Source organism: Halichoerus grypus, chromosome X (assembly GCF_964656455.1).
Source record: "Halichoerus grypus chromosome X, mHalGry1.hap1.1, whole genome shotgun sequence".
NCBI lineage: Eukaryota > Metazoa > Chordata > Mammalia > Carnivora > Phocidae > Halichoerus > Halichoerus grypus.
The window spans coordinates 56,229,075-56,250,215 of record NC_135727.1 but is presented as its reverse complement, the minus strand read 5'-3'; the positions used below and the strand labels follow the sequence as shown (position 1 = coordinate 56,250,215).

At 34.9% G+C, this 21,141-nt stretch overlaps 1 protein-coding gene across 5 annotated transcripts in view; it reads left to right on the top strand.

Moving 5' to 3' along the window:
- DACH2 (dachshund family transcription factor 2) overlaps window positions 1-21,141 on the top strand; it is an 890,246-nt gene that overhangs the window by 854,705 nt on the left and 14,400 nt on the right. Inside the window, exons 9-12 of one of the 5 annotated variants that reach the window (XM_078064867.1) lie at window positions 12,971-13,119; window positions 13,245-13,392; window positions 18,924-19,070; window positions 21,027-21,092. In XM_078064867.1, the coding sequence (XP_077920993.1) occupies window positions 12,971-13,119; window positions 13,245-13,392; window positions 18,924-19,070; window positions 21,027-21,092 (510 nt within the window). Of the gene's footprint in view, window positions 1-12,970; window positions 13,150-13,244; window positions 13,393-18,923; window positions 19,232-21,026; window positions 21,093-21,141 lie in introns of those variants that run through there. The other 4 variants (XM_078064865.1, XM_078064864.1, XM_078064866.1 and 1 more) reach the window with 4 other exon arrangements.

Below are 21,141 nucleotides of genomic sequence, written 5' to 3'. Positions count from 1 at the left end.
GGCAACCTGTAATTGTCTACTGAATTATTAGAAGAAATCACTACCACACTCTTCAGTTTACAAGTTTGTGAACTCATTTTAATTTACAGCACAACGCCATGCACAGCAGGTACTCACTAAATGTTTCTGATAAAAGTCATTGAGTTAGGGGCGCCCAGGTGGCTCAGATGGTTAGGCATCTACCTTTGGCTCAGGTCATGATCTCCAGGTCCTCAGATTGAGCCCCACATCAGGCTCCTGGCTGGCTCAGCGGGGAGCCTGCTTCTCCCTCTCCCTCTGCCTCTCCCCCTGCTTGTGTGCTCTCTCTGTCTCTCTCTCTCAAATGAATAAATAAAATCTTAGAAAAAGTCATTAAGTTACTGCATTTAGAAACTCAGTAATTTGAAGCAACATTATAACTAGTTTGGTTGGTATTCTTTGTTCTGGCTAGCAAAAATAATATCTATTTTTACCAAAGCACTCCTGTGGCTTTAGAAGCAATTATGGAGACCAATGAGAAATTGAAACACAGTTGCTTTTTTTAATTTAAATTCAATCAGCCAACATATAGTAAATCATTAGTGATACACAGTTCTTACTCTATAGCAACTTACAGCAGAATAGGGAAATAAAGGCACAACCAAATACATAGTAATACATAATAATAAGTAGAAAATGCCATAAAAGAGTACCCAAAATGTGCTTTAAATGTTCAGAGACTAAGACAAATGGATTAAGAATTTATGGGTTACATTGTAGGATTGAATACAATGAAATCACTAAAAAGAATACTGTGTACCATGAATGTATGTTTACAACAAAAGTATTTCCATGATATACTGTCAAATAAAATAAAGTTTCAAAAATAAGAAAAAGTCATTAAGTTAGATATGAATATTGAAATAGAAGAGAGTAAAATTGAAAGAAGCCCTCCAAACTAATTAGAAATGAAGATGAGGAAGAGCAATGTTAAAACATGAAATAAAATGGCACATTAATATGTTCTATTGATGATGTTTATCCCTCCCGCCCCCCCAGCTGTATCCTATAAATTATTATCATTTTAAGGAAAAAGCTTGTTCAATGGACAATGTAAGTTCTCATGGCAATAGACAACATCTAAAAGTAGGATTGTTCATTTGGTGAAAGTTGTTGAATGGAGCATTACTGATAGATGCCTACTTCGTTGATAAAACTTTAGAGATTTTCAGAGGAAAAGCAATCGTTTTGATGTCTTAATGCCTCCATTACACGAGAAAGAAAAATGTGAAAATTGCAGTGTTTTGCCCTAATAATTAACATTTATTTTAAAAATTCAGCTTTGTAAAATATTAAATTATTGGTATCAATTTGAACTAGCTAGGTTTACAACAGTGTTGCTATTATGATTGTTCATCTATTAGGAAAACACTTCATAATTTTTATCATAAAAATATGGTACCTTAGTGTCTCAATTTTGTATTTCTTAGCTAACACAAAAAAATCAGCATATAGTCTCACCAATGTTTGTGTGTGGGCATTCATGCATGCATGTGCATGTTTGTGTGTCTGTGAGACAGAGGAGAGAGTGATAACTAATGACAAAAGAATGTTCTTTTTTCCAAAAAAAATATTTTATTTAGTTATTTGACAGAGAGAGAGAGAGAGAGCACAAGCAGGGAGAACAGCAGAGGGAGAGGGAGAAGCAGGCTCCCTACTGAGCAAGGAGCCCGATGCGGGGCTCGATCCCAGGACCCTGGGATCATGACCTGAGCCAAAGACAGACGCTTAACCGACGGAGCCACCCAGGTGCCCCAATAAAACAATGTTCTTAATTTTCTTCATTGGTATGGTGCTAAAATAAAAAAAAAAAAAAAAAAATATATATATATGACTATGCACAGATTATAAATAGGTATAATTGCAGTTATTAGTGAGGATATCTATATATAAATGTCACACGTGTATATCTATTAATTTCTTATTAGTTTATAAGAGGTGACAAATTATATACTGCTGTATAGACTATTCTTGCCAGGTTTTCCATAAAAGTGTCATTCTGATTTTGAATCATCTTTATTTTTTAATCTTTTTTCCTTATTTTTTTTATGTTATGTTAATCACCATACATTACATCATTAGTTTTTGATGTAGTGTTCCATGATTCATTGTTTGCGTATAATACCCAGTGCTCCATTCAGTACGTGCCCTCTTTAATACCCATCACCAGGCTAACCCATCCCCCCAACCCCCTCCCCTCTAGAACCCTCAGTTTGTTTCTCAGAGTCCATAGTCTCTCATGGTTCGTCTCCCCCTCTGATTTCCCCCCCTTCATTTTTCCCTTCCTGCTACCTTCTTTTTTTTTTTTTTTTTTTAACATATAGTGTATTATTTGTTTCAGAGGTACAGGTCTGTGATGCAACAGTCTTACACAATTCACAGCGCTCACCATAGCACATACCCTCCCCAATGTCTATCACCCAGCCACTCCATCCCTCCCACCCCCTACCACTCCAGCAACCCTCAGTTTCTTTCCTGAGATTAAGAATTCCTCATATCAGTGAGATCATATGATACATGGCTTTCTCTGATTGACTTATTTCGCTCAGCATAACACTCTCCAGTTCTATCCACGTCATTGCAAATGGCAAGATTTCATTCCTTTTGATGGCTGCATAATATTCTATTGTATATATATACCACATTTTCTTTCTTTTTTTTTTAAGATTTTATTTGACAGAGAGACAGCGAGAGAGGGAACACAAGCAGGGGGAGTGGGAGAGGGAGAAGCAGGCTTCCCACGGAGCAGGGAGCCCGATGCGGGGCTCAATCCCAGGACCCTAGGATCATGACCTGAGCTGAAGGCAGACGCTTAATGACTGAGCCACCCAGGTGCCCCGATACCACATCTTCTTTATCCATTCATCTGTCAATGGACACCTTGGCTCTTTCCATAGTTTGGCTATTGTGGACATTGCTGCCAGAATAACCACTTTCCACCTTTCTTGAATACAGGGAAATAGTATCTAAGGATTAATGCATAGAACTGTGATTTTCCTTATTAAACAATTGCTTATGTTAAATCCTACTTGGAAAAGAATTTTGTTTTTATCTGTGTAGACTCACATTTTTTACTATAGTTTCCTGATTCTATGTTTACAAATAGGTCCCATTATACACTTCTTTTCAGTGCAATGTAAATTGATATTTAGAATCTCTACATCTATAGAAGAGGCTAGTTGTGTCTTTAATTTCATGCAATTCTTTTTTTTATTTATTTTTTTGATGTAATGTTCTATGATTCATTATTTGTGTATAACACCCAATGCTCATTGCAATACGTGCCCTCCTTAATACAATTCTTAAAGCTGTGAAGATATATACTTAAATTTAGTTATAATTTTGAAATGATTTATTAAAATTGTACAGGCTAGTTTAAAAAGATATTGTGATAGGAGGCAATATTAATCATCTTTAAATGTAGCAAAATTTGACCTTTATATAGTCCAGTGGTTTCTCAAACTGTGGTTCCCAAACCGGCAACATCAACTATCAGTTGGGCACTTAGAAATTCTAGTAGCCAGGTCCTACCCTAGGCCTACTGAATCAGAAACTTTAGCAGTTGGGAACTTTTTTTTTAAAAAACATCTTCAGGACATTCTGATATATGATAAGGTTTAAGAACTATTGCTGTTAAAGTGCTAGATATTAGTATTTGTTCCCTTGTGCCTTCCACCAAACCTCTCTAGTCAGATATGCTAAGTCAAAACAACAAAACAAAACAACAACAACAACAACAACAACAGTGATTTTAAAGTTAGCGCCTGAATTTCCAGGTCAGAACAATAAATTTCTCTTCCTTATTTGTGCCAGATTAAGAAGAGAGGTTTCTTCTCTAGTTGATTGAAAGGCTTGTACATTTCCCAGCTGAGAAACAAAATGAGAAATCTGCTTTACAGCCTCTGCAATCAGCCAGATGACTGAACCCCTAGTAAGGGTAAAAGTAAGATTATACTGAAACCCTGAGGCCATTTTAAAGATAAAGTCAACATAATTAAACATTATCACCTGGAAAAGTCAGCTAATTGATGGAAATGTGTGCCCTCCCCACAATCTTTCTTTAACACATCTCTTTAAAACATCAGCTTCCTTCCCACTTTACTTCTATGCCCACTTTTGCTTCTTGTTTGTCAATTTCTGATGAAGACTGTTACATTATTACTCCCCATTCAGTTAATGTTATCTCTGCAGCCTTTTTCACAGAAGTAGCCAGGGTGGTTTGCTAGAGAAGGGATTTGCACATGCCTCTGGTACTGTTTAGTTGTTTATATTAGAAATCTTTGTCTGTCTTTCAGTTTTCAGAGCAAATTCTGGTCTATGTATAAAATTTCTTTCCATTCTGGATCCTCACCTTTTTTTTTTTTCTTTCTAAATTTCTAGGCTCTAGTAAATATAGATCTACTTTAAAAAATCAGTCAATTTTACTTTATCTTTGATGCAGTAATACATCATCTCAAAGATGATGGGAAAGTATGTGTGTGAGTCAGAAAGAGTTATATTTTACTATTTTTTGCTCAAAGGACTATGATATGTAGACAAGTTCAATAAATATACAGTAGGCATGTTATGACAACTATATCAACTATTTTTCAAAATTGCAAAATTTTAGTTTGTCCCATTATCTGTATAGTAATCATTGATTTTATTGAAAAGGCTAAGATTTGACCAGAAACTCTGTACCTCCACCCCTTTCTTCCTTCCTCTGACCATATACTTATAAAAATATTTTAAAATTACATATTCATGTACAATCTTGTCTTTTTGAATAGAAATAATGAAATCAATCTGATGACTAGAAATCTTACCTCAAGTTTTAAGGTTACCAGTACACATATCCTAAGTCATTATAAGTGTTGTAGACCCAGGATAGTTACAATTGTAGATACTGAGAGGACACCAGTAGGAAATTTTTTTTTTTTAAGATTTTATTCATTTATTTGACAGAGAGAGACACAGCAAGAGAGGGAACACAAGCAGGGGGATTGGGAGAGGGAGAAGCAGGCCTCCCGCTGAGCAGGGAGCCTAATGCGGACCCTGGGATCATGACCTGAGCCGATGGCAGACGCTTAACGACTGAGCCACCCAGGCGCCCCACCAGTAGGAACATTTTTAAAAAGACAAAGTTCCCACTTTCAAGAAGAGTATATTGTAGTGAGATAAAATACATAACAAACATAGTAAATAAATAAGTTACATTATGTATTATTGGTGATAAATTTTCTAGGAAAAAAGAAAGCATGTTAAGGGAGTAAAAATAAGGGTACAGGTTGCAATATTAAATAGGATGTTGTGGTGAGCACTGTGTATTGTGTAAGACTGATGAATCACAGACCTCTACCACTGAAACAAATAATACATTATATGTTAATAATAAAAAAAGAAATACAAAACTAAAGAAAGTTAAATAGGATGTTTAGTATAGATTTCAATAATAAGATGCCATTTGAGCAAAGAACTAAAGTTGGGGACCCAAAATTAAATTCATGAGAACTATAAAACAAACCTTGTAAATTATTGTGTTAGTTCTAAATCACAAGCTTATTAAATTCTTTAGTAGAAGTTCAGTGCAGAAAGATGCCAGTAGCACACCCTCCCACCCCCTCAATTCTGACAGTGAAAAATGTCTCTAGCCATTACAAAATGTCCTTTCGACTGCAGAGTTACCCCCAGTTGAGAAACGCTGACCTTGGCTTATGAAGTCTCCTCAGACCTTTGATAACTGAAAAACTAATATTGGCTTAATTGAGGGTGAAGCCAGGCTTATCCCATTACTACCTAAAAAAGAATCTTGCCACATGTTTTATGAGGTATTAATGGATGCTTAGGTGGCCAAATATTTTACTATAGGCTCCTCTCCCACTTCTGGGAATGTTCAATTGCCATTTAATTTATTTAACATACAATTATTTTGCATTTCCTTTGGGTCAGGCATTGCTGTACGAACTTTACAAATAGTAGCTTATTAGTCTTTATAACAACCTTATGAGATAGGTATTATTATTATCTGAAATTTACAGATGAGGAAATTGAGGCACAGAAAAATTAAGTAACTTTCCCAGGGGCTAGCACATCAGAGAGCAGAGTTTCCAACCTACACAGTCAGGCTTTGGCATCTTTTGCTCTTCATCACTATGCTCTCAGCTGTCTAAATTAATATGTAACATATGCTTATATTTAGCACTAGCTTTTTAAAGGCTCTGAGTTGTTCTGCTTTAATAGATTTAGCAAATAAAAAAAAGAAAAGAAAACATCATCCCCAGTGATATTTGAATCAGATAAACAACTATTATTATCATTTTAAAGATTTATTTATTTATTTGAGAGAGAGAGAGAGCATGTGCATGCACAGGGGTGTAGGGGCAGAGGGAGACGGAAAAAGAGACTCTGAAGCAGATTCCCCACTGAGTGAGGAACCTGACATGGGGCTGTGTCTCATGACCCTGAGATCATGACCTGAGCTGAAATTGACTGAGCCACCCAGGCACCCCAACAACAATTTTTTTTTTTTTTAAAAAAGATTTATTTATTTATTTTTAAGATTTTATTTATTTATTTGACAGAGAGAGACATAGCGAGAGAGGGAACACAAGCAGAGGGAGTGGGAGAGGGAGAAGCAGGCGTCCCGCCGAGCAGGGAGCCCGATGTGGGGCTCGATCCCAGGACCCTGGGATAATGACCTGAGCCGAAGGCAGACGCTTAACGACTGAGCCACCCAGGTGCCCCAACAAATTATTTATTTAGTATAATGATGTCCCATGGAGTATTTTAGACATACTTACATTGAAAAATCATTTGCTGTTTATCCGAAATTCAAATTTCACTAAACACCCTGTAATTTATCTGCTAACCCTTGCTTTAATTAAAAATGATTATCATTGTTTAACCCAGTTTTTTCAATGCTATTTTGAGCAAGGCACCTTGTTGGTATACCTAATATCTTGGGGAAGTCCATGGGATTTATATTAATGATAGTGGGAACACTTTTCAGCTAGAATGAATGGATTATTTATTTTTTTTTATTTTTTTTAAAGATTTTATTTATTTATTTGACAGAGAGAGAGAGAGACAGTGAGAGAGGGAACACAAGCAGGGGGAGTGGGAGAGGGAGAAGCAGGCTTCCCGGGAGCAGGGAGCCCGATGCGGGGCTTGATCCCGGGATTCCAGGATGACGACCTGAGCTGAAGGCAGATGCTTAACCGACTGAGCCACCCAGGCGCCCCATGAATGGATTAGTTTAAATGCTTACTCCAGACTGCAGTGATCTCTCCTTTGAGAGGCACTTAACAACATATGTCACATGATTTCACACTTAATTGTCCACTTCTATAACTTGTTGACTTTTTTTCAAGATGTGTCAGCTCCTTAACAGCAAGGACTGGGTATCATGCTTCTTCCAAACCTTCACTGGATATAATATTTGTTATCAGCATAATATTTTTTCTGAAAGATGACTTATTTCTAATTCATAATTTATAAAGGAACCTGTTATGCCAAATTGGTAATCTAAGGTTCCAGAGCAAAACAGGGCCATACTAGTTTTAGTAGTATTGTATCTCACTTTCTCAGGCTGGTGACCCTTCACCCTTTTGCTACTAGTTTTTGGTTTTCATTTGTCAGCATTATTTCTTTTTACATCTCCCTAAAGAAATGTAACAATTTGGGGATCAAGTTTTTCTTTTCCACATTTGGTAAGGGCAACATTTGAGTCGTTGTTCAACTCAGACCATGAACGCTTCCTTATATTCATGAAAGTCACATCATTACACAGCAGTTGGTCATTTTGTTGTTATTATTCCTCAGTTTGGAAGAGGGAAGCAGGTGTCTTGCTTGTGCCAAATGTAATACTGACAGCACCAACACAAGAAAGTCTCTTGAGCAGCTGTACTTAGGGGAAAGCACTCAAATCAAATAGTGAAATATGATTTATTTGGTAAAGAATAAAAACTGATGACCTGACGGCAGGTGGCTGCATTTTCCCACTGCTAAGTGAGTCAGTGGTGTTAATTTTCCCATCCTGTATTACAATCCTCAAAGCCCAGAGGAAAGAGGAAACACTGAACTCCATGAAAAAGTGGGAAAATAAGCACTGCATTCATATAGAAAGTCTCTAGCAGTCTTGATTTTCATTTTGGGGGGACTTTTTCATTCTGAGCATTTACCATATGTTTATCTTTTTTATACAAATAAAGTTATTGTCAACTTTTACATCTATTCATTTGGGCCCTGAAGAAGAAATCAAAATTAAGAGCTTGTTCTGCAAATGGATTCCCAAGTATAGCAAGTATAACAAGCAGGCTCAGTAAAAGCAGTCTCCACTTCTCTTCAATAAATGACGAGGTTGCTCATGTCCTCAGCTAGATTTAGCAGTTGTCCTATCTTTATCTTTTAGTTTATACCATTGCATTTTTGTGTGTTGATAAAGATTTTAATATACACATTTTGAACACCAGCCTTTTAAATCAAAGTGCTCAGTAAAAACCCTTTCTTCCTGGCTTACCAAGAGAGGAATTTAACTGACAGTCTATGGTTCTAGTACTTGTCCATATTTAATTTCATTGCCAATTAGGATTTCTCAAGCCTCCTGAATAAATTCCTACATAACAGTGAATGTCTTTTTTTTTTTTTTTTTACAGTGAATGTCTTTAAACTCTGAGCAAAATGATGTCATTCAGATGTGAAGACCTATTAAAAGATTGAAATAGATTTCTAATGCATTTATTATACATTTTTGTAGCATGTGATTTAAATCAGAAAAACAATGACAAATGGTTTGACACTTTTCACTCATGTACACCAAAATATAATATGCTTCGACTAGCTTTTGGCTATTATGGACCTTAGCATGCAATGTGACCTTGGTCTGAAAAAGCATGTTTGGTTAGCACAGAAACTTAATCATAAGAAGTCATAAGTAGAATCCTTCTTCTTTACTGCCCTTTTCTAGGTCTAGGAAATTTATTGCTTGTGGGACAGATAGGATATGAACAATGGGCCAAATAGAGTCCAGGGTTATCTCATCTGTGTGAAAACTGCTGCTGAAAATCGATGTGACCTCTGCTACACTGTCATCCCAATTCCCACCCTCTGTGTCCTATTTGTCTTTTGGTAGAAGTTTAGATCTGTGTGCTGTCTCTATGTGTCTCTCTTGGGCCAGATTATCAAAATGAATCATAGCCTGCATACCTCTTATATTTCTATTTATTTTCCTGGTGTTGACTAGGTCCGATGAAATATGATTCTTTTTGCATTTGATCCTCACTGCGGCAAGCAACACCTAATTCAACTGTGTCCATCTCTTTAAAGAAGAGTAATGCTATTTTGAAACTTCAATCTACTGTACAGCAACATTACAATCCATAGACCATGCAACCTGTCTTCATAGTCAATAGTAATTTTCCTTTCAGCCGATTCAATGGCATTTATTTCATCTCCAAATAGAAGACTTCTGGGAATTTTAATGTAGTTTTAATTTTGTTTTATGCATACTGAATATATTGCTTTCGTTTTGGGGTACCTTGTTTGTAGAATACCCCTCAGATTCTTACCACTGAGATTACTTGTGTATAGAGTGATATATAACAAAGAATCCATTAATTTTAAGAATTCTGCCCCCATACAAAGTGTTTATTCAGGGGAAACATTGTATTATCTCTGAATCAGCAGGATGTCAATGTTCTAACTTTGTAGCAGTTCATTTTGTAAAAATAGATCTTCCAGGCTACATAAATTCATACTTTAAGATTTATAAACATCAATACAAAGGTGTAAAACCTCCCCAGCTATTATCAATAAATTAGTATTCTATACACTTGTCATGTGCAGAAAACAAAATACTAGCTAAATATAGACTTCAAACAATACAAATAAGACATAATATTGCTTGGTTAGGTGTTAAGAAATGTGCTTTATGAGCATTAGAGATGATGCCTAAAACATCTTAGAATTTAGGGTTTTTTTTAGAATTTAGTTTTTTAATGACATATTTCAAATGTTCCAACTTTGCAGTTGAAATAGATCACAGAATTTCTGATAATGTGCTCATTCCCTCTGGAATACTTCACCTCTTCCAAAAATACCACTGGCAAAAAAGAAAGGAAGGAAGGAAGGAGGGAAGGAAAGAGTTTAGGGTTAATTTTACAAGGGAATTGTACAAAACACATGCATCATGCATTTATAATCAAAAATTATTTTTAAAGTTTTATGAAAAAAACAATTCCTAAGAATACGTTCATTATAGCTTCCTATGCTAAAAGAAAATTAACAGGTTAATTTATACATTTTATTGAATTCTTTAAGACCAATAAACAAATGCTTTTTATAACATTTTGGATTCAAATAATATGAAACTGTTAATTCTATAAAATAATTGTTCAGCATTTTTTATCCATATAGATTTTGGAAAATTGGAACTTGTAAAAAAAGAAATTGGAAATGGTGATCTCTATTAAAAGCATTTTATTTCAGAGATAATGCTGTCCCGTTAAAAATCTCACAGAAGGTTCCCACAATTCTATGCCACAGCTTCCCATTCAGTAAATGGGGCAAACCATTTGCTATGGAGCAAACCATGACTATGAAATCTGTGTAGTTCAAGACTCTGCATACTACATGTATAGGCTGCTTGCAATTGAAAAATTAGCTCTAACTATATGATAAATCCATATTCTTTTCCCTACTGGAACCAGAACCAATAGCTAAATTTTTGTGAAAATTGGTTAGGTCCAGATTCAAGCCTAGTTTTTTTTTTTTTTTTTTTCTTGAATTGCTCTCACAATATATAGGGTCACTGAAAATTTTTTTGACTAAGGAGATGCATATTTTCAAACTTTGCTTGTGCCCAGTTACCGAAATGAAGAGACTGTAGTGAATAGAGTAATTTTGTTTGAGGTGCTATGATTCACCCCATCATGCACTGCTGTTGAAGCCATTTAAAAATACCAGGGTTTGAAAGATACAGATATAGTAAAATGAAGGGGCACCTGCACCCCAACATTCATAGCAGCAATGTCCACAATAGTCAAACTGTGGAAGGAGCTGAGATGTCCTTCAACAAAAGAATGGATAAAGACGTGGTATATATATACAATGGAATGTTACTCAACCATCAGAAAGGATGAATACTTACCATTTACATCGACATGGATGGAACTGGAGGTTATTATGTTAAGTGAAAAAAAGTCAATAAGAGAAAGACAATTATCATATAGTTTCACTCATATGTGGAATATGCAGTGCAGAGGACCTTAAGGGAAGGGAGGGAAACCTGAATGGGAAGAAGCCAAAGAGGGAGACAAACCATGAGAGACTCTTAATTATGGGAAAGAAATTGAGAATTGCTAAAGGAGAGGTGGGTGGGGGGATAGGGTAACTGGGTGATGGGCACTAAGGAGGGCATGTGATGTGAAGAGCACTGGGTGTTATATACAACTGATGATTTGTTGAACACTACATCTGAAACTAATGATGTGTTGGCTAATTGAATTTAAACTAAAAAATTTACCAGGTTTTGGGGGTGCCTGGGTACCTCAGTTAGTTAAGTATCCAACTCTTGATTTCAGCTCTGATCATGATCTCAAGGTCATGAGATTGAGCCCTGTGTTGGGCTCTGTGCTAGGTTGGGAGTATGCTTGAGATTCTCTCTCTCACTCTTCCTTTGCCCCTTCCCTCCATTCTCTCCCTTTCTCAAATAAATAGATGAATTAGAAAAAAAAGAATACCAGGATTTGTTTGGCTACCTTCTAAGATTATTACTTTGTAGCAGTTTATTTTTACCTATGTCAAAAATGTCCCAGTTTATAATTGCAGGGAAAAAATTGCTGTCTGGTTCGTATATCTAACATAAAAAATGTCCAGTCAGAATTCAAGTACATAGTCAAGTAGTTAGCTTCTCAGTGTAAAAGAAGATTCTTTTTGTAATTAGATATATCTGTTTAAAACATCTTATTAAACAAAAATTCTACTGGTGTCTCTTTATCTGAAACTAAGAGAGAATCTTGTTAAAGTAATGAGAATGTGGGAGAAGATAATATAAAAATAAAGGGGGAGAAAAGATACAACTTGTGTTTTTACACCACAGGTAATATTTTTTCATAAGTAGTATTCTTCAAAATAAAAGTTAACACTGGAAATAATCTAAATGCCTGTCAGCTAGTGAATAATTAAACAAAAAGCAATGTATCCATGTAATGGAATACTTTTCAGCAATAAAAAGGAAGAAACCACTGATACATGCTACCACATGGATGAAAGTCAAAAACGTGCTAAGTAAAAGAAGCCAGACATAAAAGACCACATATTGTATCTATCTGTGTAAAATATCCAGAAAAGGCAGTCCTATAGAGGCAGAAAGTAGATTAGTTATTGCCAAGGGCTGGAGGGTGGGAGAAGGACATTAACTGTAAATGGGCATGAGGGGTATTTTGGGGTGATCAAGATGTTCTAAGATAGATTTGCGATGATGGTTGCACAACTCTGTAAATTTACTAAAAAACATTGAAATGTACACTTAAAATAGGTGAATTTTATTGTGTATGAATTATACTTTGATAAAGCTATTAAAGAATGGAGGTGATAGATGATAGATAGATGATAGATAGATAGATAATCAATGATAGATGACAGATTTGAAAAGAAAAGAAAAACAGTGTATGCTTTACAAGGAGGGGATTTGATTAATTTATAGGTATTCATAAACATATCATAAATGTGTTTCTCCAAGTCTCATGCCTCTTTAGCAGTAAATGTTGTTTCATTTTCACTGATTATTTACTGAAACATTTATTTTAAGGAACTAGAAGCAGCTGGGGAATAAGTATAACTTCCAATTAAGAGTTTTCCATCATCTAGTTTTACAAACAAAATATTTATAGATGCTATTAGAGGTAAAGGATACACAGTGAAAATTTTGACCTGTTAATTTGTGAACATTCTGATATAATTTTGTTTTTTCCAGAAGAAGTACCATTTCAAATTCCAATGATGAAGACACCCTTGGACAAGATCCAACTGACTCCTGGGCAGGCATTGCCTCCTGGATTCCCTGGACCGTTCATTTTTGCTGATAGTCTGTCCTCCGTGGAGACTCTGTTGACCAACATTCAGGTCAACAATATTTCTATAAACAAAATAAATGTAATACAAGACATTAGCATCTACATTAATTATTTCAGATTTGAGAAACTAAAACACATAAGATGAACTGCATGTCATTTGCTGTACTTTGACAGGGCCTACTGAAAGTGGCTTTGGATAATGCTCACATCCAGGAGAAGCAGATTCAACAAGAAAAAAAGGAACTGCGAATGGAGCTCTATAGAGAGAGAGAAATTAGAGAAAACCTTGAAAGACAACTCGCAGTTGAGCTTCAAAGCAGAAGTAAGTTTAACAAGTTCAATTACAGAATAAATATTTTGTTATAGATATTCTCAATAGTAGTAGAAATATTCTCAGGGATAGCTTGGAACTACCGAAAAAATGACAAGCTAAGAATCAAATACTGTGTGTAATCCACTTGTTAAGATATTTATACTATTTCTCTTTATTATTAAAGATAATGAAATAGATCTGGACTTCAGGCCAGTTGCAGATTTGGAAAATATGAATATTCTTAGTTTTCTCACAATTTCATAAAATACCCCTGGATATAGTTAATCTAATAATTTCTTGTAGATGAAATGCTTAATCTTTGCCAAGAACAGTGCTAGATTCTGGGGATTTAAGATAAATAAAACTCAGTCCCTATCCTTGAGAGATTTACATTTTAGAGGGCTAGCACAACCAACCAGTTAATTTCAAGACAAAGTGGCAAGAACAATGATGCACAGTATATATGGTTATATAGAGAAGGGGTAGTTAGTTCAGCTTGGTGGGGGAGTGAATGATTGAGGAAGGTTTCCTGATGCTAATACTTGAATCTGAAGATCAGTAGGCTAAGAAAGGGCATGAGAGCATCTGAGCGGTTTAGACATTCTAGATAGAGGTATCAGTGAGCATAAGCATGAAGGCAAGAAGCCTCATACATTGACAACTATAAAGTTTGTTATTACTGTGGCTCTGAATTTTATGAAGTGAACTGTAAGAGATGATGGAGAAAGATGAGGGTAGAAGCTAAACTGTAAAAGACATTTTTAACCATGTAAAAGATTAGCTTGGATTTTGTCTTATAGGTGATGGGAAGTAGTCAAAGATAAGCAGGGGGCATGATCTGGTCTGATTTAAATTAGATCACTTTGGCATTGGGAATAGATTAAAGAGGGCTTGGAGTAAGACTAAAAACAAGGAAATTATGTAAAATGAGTTTGCTCCTGGCAGTGGTGGTGAGGACTGAACAAGGATTGCATAAGTAAGGATGGAGACAAAAGAGAGAGAATGGAGAATTAATGTTCACAAATAGAATAACTTTCCCAACCATGGGTAGACAATAGATTATGTACATATATGGATAAAGAGACTAGTTCATATCAAAACCAGAGAAAATTTAAAACTTCACTTCGGCTAATAGTTTCCACCTTTTCCTTACATTTACCATAAATTACTAAACATCAACAAAAGTGATGATTGTGAATTTCAACTTCTTCTCTTCTCTGCTTACTCTTCTATGGAAGGGTCACTAAGTAAAAATTCAATAAAATAATTAAAGAGTGGGAAGGAGAGGCAAAGAAAGGGAGAGAAAATCCACAAGGTAGATAATGTCTCCTTAAACAAGGAAGAATAATTCCAGTTGAGTGAAATCCACTAATTTTTCATTATTTCAAAGTAGTATATTCCAAAAATTTTGGCAAGTAATTGAAAACTTACTGTATATTTTCCTTAAGGCCTGGGAATCACTGTTAGTCTGGTTCAAAATATAAATTCAGTCACTGCATTTAAAAATAATTAAACCTGTTTAAAAAAAATCTTTTTTAAATTTAATTTTATTTTATTGTGTTATGTTAGTCACCATACAATACATCATTAGTTTTTGATGTAGTGATCCATGATTCATTGTTTTTGTATAACACCCAAAAATAAAATCTTAAAAAAATGGGGGGTACCATGGGGGGTTGGCTCAGTTGGTAGAACATGTGACTCCTGATCTCAAGGTTGTAAGTTCAAGCCATACATTGGTTGTAGAGTTTACATAAATAAACAGACAAATAAATAAATAAAATCTTAAAAACAAAAGAATTAAACCTCTCCTTATCTTGCCAAAGTCATTAAATACTATTAAGCAAAAGTTAATTAGTCTTTTAAAGTTTAGAAAAAAATCATTTATTTCTGGCATTTGGTATGCAAAATAGATTATTATGATTAACAGTCATAAAAACACATATTTTTAGTTGAATAATTTTTCTACTAAAGAACCTAATAATCATATGTTAAATATAATAACATTCTCAGATTGACTTCTGCATATCTACTATATAGAATAAAAATGGCTTCTAAGTTTTAGGGTTGTGCTCATACCAATTTCTGTTTATTAACTTCTCATAGACTCTTCAGGTCTATCTTTATAATTATTATCACATCTATTGTCTTTTAAAGAGGACTAGACATGGTAGGGGAGCCTGGGTGGCTCAGTTGGTTGAGCATCTGCCATTGGCTCAGGTTGTGATCCTGGGGTCCTGGGATCAAGCCCAGAGTTGGGCTCCCTGCTCAGTGGGGAGCCTGCTTCAACCTCTTTCTCCCTCTCCCTCTGCCCCTCCCCCATCTCAAGCTCTTACCCTCTCCTTTGCTTATGGCTCATGCTCTACCCCCCACATGCTTTCCACACCCCTCTCATGCTCTCCTCCCATGCCTGCTCCTGCTCTCTGTCCCCAGCTCATGCTCACTTGCACTCTCAAATAAATAAATAAAATCTTTAAGAAAAATAAAAATAAAAATGGCCTAGACATGGTAGATGCAGTATTTTATCTACTATCAAACTTATTCTGAAGTATTTGTATTTAATAAATGTGGCATATTATGATCTAATAATAATACCACTGCTACTACCATAACATATCACATTATCACTACTACTATCATTACTGCCACTACTACTAGTACTACTACTAGTACTACTACTACTGGCTAATGCTTATCAACTTGCTCTGTGCTAAGCACTGTTTTTCACATTTATATACAATGACTAGCATAATTATAGGAACCTAATCTCTTATCCTCATTGATTTAGAAAAAAATTATGTACTTCATCTCTATAAACCTCAGTATCATCATCTATTCCAATAGCTGAACTGGATAATCACTTAAAATCCTTTCTAGTTCCCTAAATATCTCATATCCAGTATAACCAACTTTTTATGACAAAGGGTGAACTCTTTATCTGAAGTCATATGATTGAAAAGAAAGAGGGGGGGCAAAGATACAAATGTAGGGATCCGAAGGGGTATGTGCACCCTGATGTTTATAGCAGCAATGTCCACAATAGCCAAACTATGGAAAGAGCCAAGATGTCCATCGACAGATGAATGGATAAAGAAGATGTGGGGTATATATATACAATGGAATATTATGCAGCCATCAAAAGGAATGAAATCGTGCCATTTGCAACGACGTGGATGGAACTGGAGGGTATTATGCTGAGTGAAATAAGTCAATCAGAGAAAGACATGTATCATATGATCTCACTGATATGAGGAATTCTTAATCTCAGGAAACAAACTGAGGGTTGCTGGAGTGGTGGGGGGTACGAGGGATGGGGTCGCTGGGTGATAGACATTGGGGAGGGTATGTGCTATGTTGAGCGCTGTGAATTGTGTAAGACTGATGAATCACAGACCTGTACCTCTGAAACAAATAATACATTATATGTTAAAAAAAAAAAAGAAGATAGCAGGAAGGGAAAAATGAAGGGGGAGAATCGGAGGGGGAGACGAACCATGAGAGACTATGGACTCTGAAAAACAAACTGAGGGTTCTAGAGGGGAGGGGGTTGGGGGGATGGGTCAGCCTGGTGATGGGTATTAAAGAGGGCACGTACTGAATGGAGCACTGGGTATTATATGCAAACAATGAATCATGGAACACTACATCAAAAACTAATGATGTAATGTATGGTGATTAATATAACATAATAAAATAAAATAAAATTAGAAAAAAGAAAAAGAAAGAGGGGGGAAATTGATCTTATGGTTAAAAGTAACAACTCTCCAAGTATATAGAAAGAATAGTAATTATATATATGTAAATATTATATAAAAACATAATTTTGTGTATATATGTATATTTAGAATTCCTATTATTTTTTTTCCAATTAAAAACCTAGATATAGTCCCAGAAAAAATGTTCAGTACATAGTACATCCTAAATAAATGATAGTTATTATTATTTATTTATATAATTTAAAGTAATATGCTGATGCTGTGGGATTGTTGAGCACGACAGTCAAAAGAGAATTCTTGAGATGTTTTACAGTGCAACTTAGTAAGTTTATTTAAGTAGCATGGGGACAGGACCCATGGGCAGAAAGAGCTGTACTTTTTGCTGTATGAAGCTGGTGGTTATATGCTTAGTGCTCAAAAGGGAGGGGATGTGCAGGGAGTATGACATCATAAATGTCTTCTTCAAATAACAACTCATAAAACTGCTTTCACGATATTTCTCTGGTGCTTATCATTCAGTTCATGGTAACTATCAGTGAGGTTTACAGGCAGTCATGAGACCCTTTAAGAATGTAGCAATTAGCACATAAGTGATCCTTATTGAAACAATGCAAGCTACTTAGGTCAGTCTTTTGAGCTAAAAGGTGCACATTTTTTTGCTTCTCTCCTCACTGTGACATTGTTTGTAATATACGTAATCATAAATTTCAAGGGAATCAACATATAGAATGTTCTTGAGCCAATGATTTTACCAGAAGCAAAATTTTGTATTATTAAGGACATTAAATTATACATTAATTTGAATAATCTAGATTTCTGATTTAAATAATTTGTTAAATGCTTTATATGAATGGTGATAATTAGGTATAATTAAAATAGTAAAATATTTTTATGTTGAACCTCATTTAATAATCTTTCATCAAAAAATAACAGAACCCAGGCATGCCTGGATGGCTCAGTCAGCTAGGCGTCAGATTCCTGGTTTTGGCTCAGGTCATGATCTTGTGGGTTGTGAGATAGATCCTGCACTGAGTCTCCACACTTAGTGGGGAGTCTTCTTGAAGATTCTCTCCCTCTGCCCCTCCCCCCTCAAAATAAATAAATATTTTAAAAAGTAACAGAAACCATATTTTCTCAGTGTCTTTTTTTCAAGTTTTGCAATTTTGTTATTACCTCAGACTTATGAATTTTTGTTTCACATAAACATAAATTTACCTGGGTAAATTATTCTTTTCAAGTTGCTGAAGGTCATTTATGTGAAAGACCTTGAACTGTGAAATAAATGCAAATGAAACTTAAATTAGCATCATAATTAGTTCAATAAAAATATTTTAATTATATGTAAACACTTTTAACATGTTTAAAATTTTTAATTTTACATGTTTCTTGAATGTTTTTCTATTGTCACAATGAAAATATCTCAATTTTTAAAAACTGATTCAGAAAGACTATGAAGATTGGTATACTTAAAACCCTGCTATGAACCAATATATTGCAGGTGTCCAATAATTCTAAGAAATTATCAAATATTTAATGCTATCATTACAAGCATGTAGTTAGTGAAAGTAGAAAATAATTTTCTACCGCTACTACCACTGCCATACAAATGTATGTTTATTATAAAGCATATGCACTGGAAAGGTGAAAGCAAAAAGAAGCAAATTGTATGATTGAACATCTGGTTGAATCTAATGAGAACTGGAACCAAAAGAAGCTAATGATATGATTTGTGTCTCTTTGTATCTGTATCTATGGTTTATAATCCACCAAAACTGGCAACTGTTGGCCGAAGTTTTGCCAACCATTTACTTTTCCATGTTTTAGCTACCATGCAAAAGCGTCTGAAGAAGGAGAAAAAAGCCAAGAGAAAATTGCAAGAAGCCTTGGAATTTGAATCAAAGCGCCGGGAACAAGTGGAACAAGCACTTAGGCAAGCCACTAGTAGTGACAGTGGCCTGAGGATGTTGAAAGGTAATGTCAGATTTGGACTTTCACACTCAAGGTACAAAAAGAAAAAAACCCGATTTAAAAGAGAGAGAGAGGGATAAGAAAGAGAAAGAAAGAAAGAAAGAGAAAGAAGAAAGAAAAAGAAAGAACGAAAGAAAGAAAGAAAGAAAGAAAGAAAGAAAGAAAGAAAGAAAGAAGAAAGAAAGGAAGAAAGGAAGGAAGGAAGGAAGAACAAAGGAAGGAAGGAAGGGAGGGGTAGGCTCTGTTCAAGAATAATTAAAAAATCAATTTGAGGCCAAGTGCTTTAGTTATTAATTAAATGTATCAAAATAATCCCTCTTCTGGGAGATACAAAAAGCCTAGGAATAACAGGAAACCCTGCTGACTTTTGCAGTAGCAGCAGTAATACTGATAACTCCTTGCACCTAAAATGTAAGTATTTTATGTCCATTCATATTAAAATATGCTGATGATTGGTGTACTCTATTTTAATGAGTTATAGGATGCTGGTTTCTTTAATGTAGATTGCATCAGCGTTGAGGGTTTAAGGAGGGCCTGGATGAAAAAAAAGTGTTCTAAGTACATTCCTGGAGATTTTATGAGAAGAGATGCTTCTGTCATGAAATATCTTAATTCCAAATTTTTCTTATTACATTTTCGATTATGAAACCCCACAACATCATTTCATCTCATAGAATATTCAGGTTCTTCTTTCATAGCACATTGACAGTTTATATTTTTAACTGACATGTTAAATATACATATGTATATTAACTAATATGTGTGTACAGCAAGTATAAGCCTAATAAATTTACACACACATGTACACATACCCCATACATATAAAACTAAAAGGGTGCTTCAGTGTCCTATACTAAGAATGAGTAGAGAATTTTTTATAAATGTGAGTCATATTCTTTCTTTCCAAAAGTTCAATTCCCTTTTTACTGTGACTGTCTTGGATCATTGTGCTCACAATCAATAGAAATACAATGCTAGATTATTAGCTCATGCTAACCATGCCTTGTTGAGACACAGAAAAAAAAAAGAGTAAGTAATTATACATTAATATTTTACACAATGGGACATCTTGAGTAGCAATGGGACATATGTTCTGTGCACTCACTATTGTTATTTGAGGCCCTGAACTTGTCATTCTGAAGTGGTTTGACTTCTTTTTTACATATTTAAAATCCACCCATAATTGAACTCCATCTAGGTCTAGCTTTTCTATCATGAAGGAAAAACAACTGTTTCTACAGCATGATGGGTACCTTGTATTCAAATCATTTTCTTATATTAATCTTTGATGGCATTGGGTGATACATTGGCATCTATTATCACATTACCCAAGAGCGTCCAAGCAAATGTGTATATACAGAAATGCTCATATAAAGCTGTGCTTCATGGATATGGATAGCTTTTAGATAATCACATCTCATATTTAAAATTGAAAATAAAAACCTAACTACTTCTTTTATCTCAAATTTTTTTCAAAAACAATTTGTGTATCTTTTTGTCCTTATAGCCAATACTGCATAAAGACCCCAAACCATAACTTGTGCTTTGGTGTTCAGTGTGCTTAGCATAGAGATAATCTCATCATCTATCACATTTTACAATGAAAAGTATAGCATAAGAATGGGGAAGTCCCATTTATGCAATTGTATCCATCTTTTTCTTATTCTACAGTCAGGTCATGTTACCTGATAGTCTGAGGGGATTATTTTCCTTAGAATTATATCTAGAGAATAAAGTAAATAAGTATTTACTATATACTTGAAACTATATGCCAAATTGTAGAATTCAGCTATAGTTTATAATCCTCCCTCTTACCATTAAAAACAGACATACAAAAGCAAAAACAAAAATTCCATCTAAGGTCTTGTGTTATCTATAGGACCAAATTACTGGTTTCATTTTAAGTAGAATCAGAAACAAATAGAATTGTACCTTAATCTTGAATGTCACTTCTTTCAGATACTGGAATTCCAGACATTGAAATAGACAACAATGGGACTTCTCATGATAGTACTGCTATGCAAGGTACAGTAAACAGCATACTCCTCTCTATAACTGTCGGATATGGGGTAGG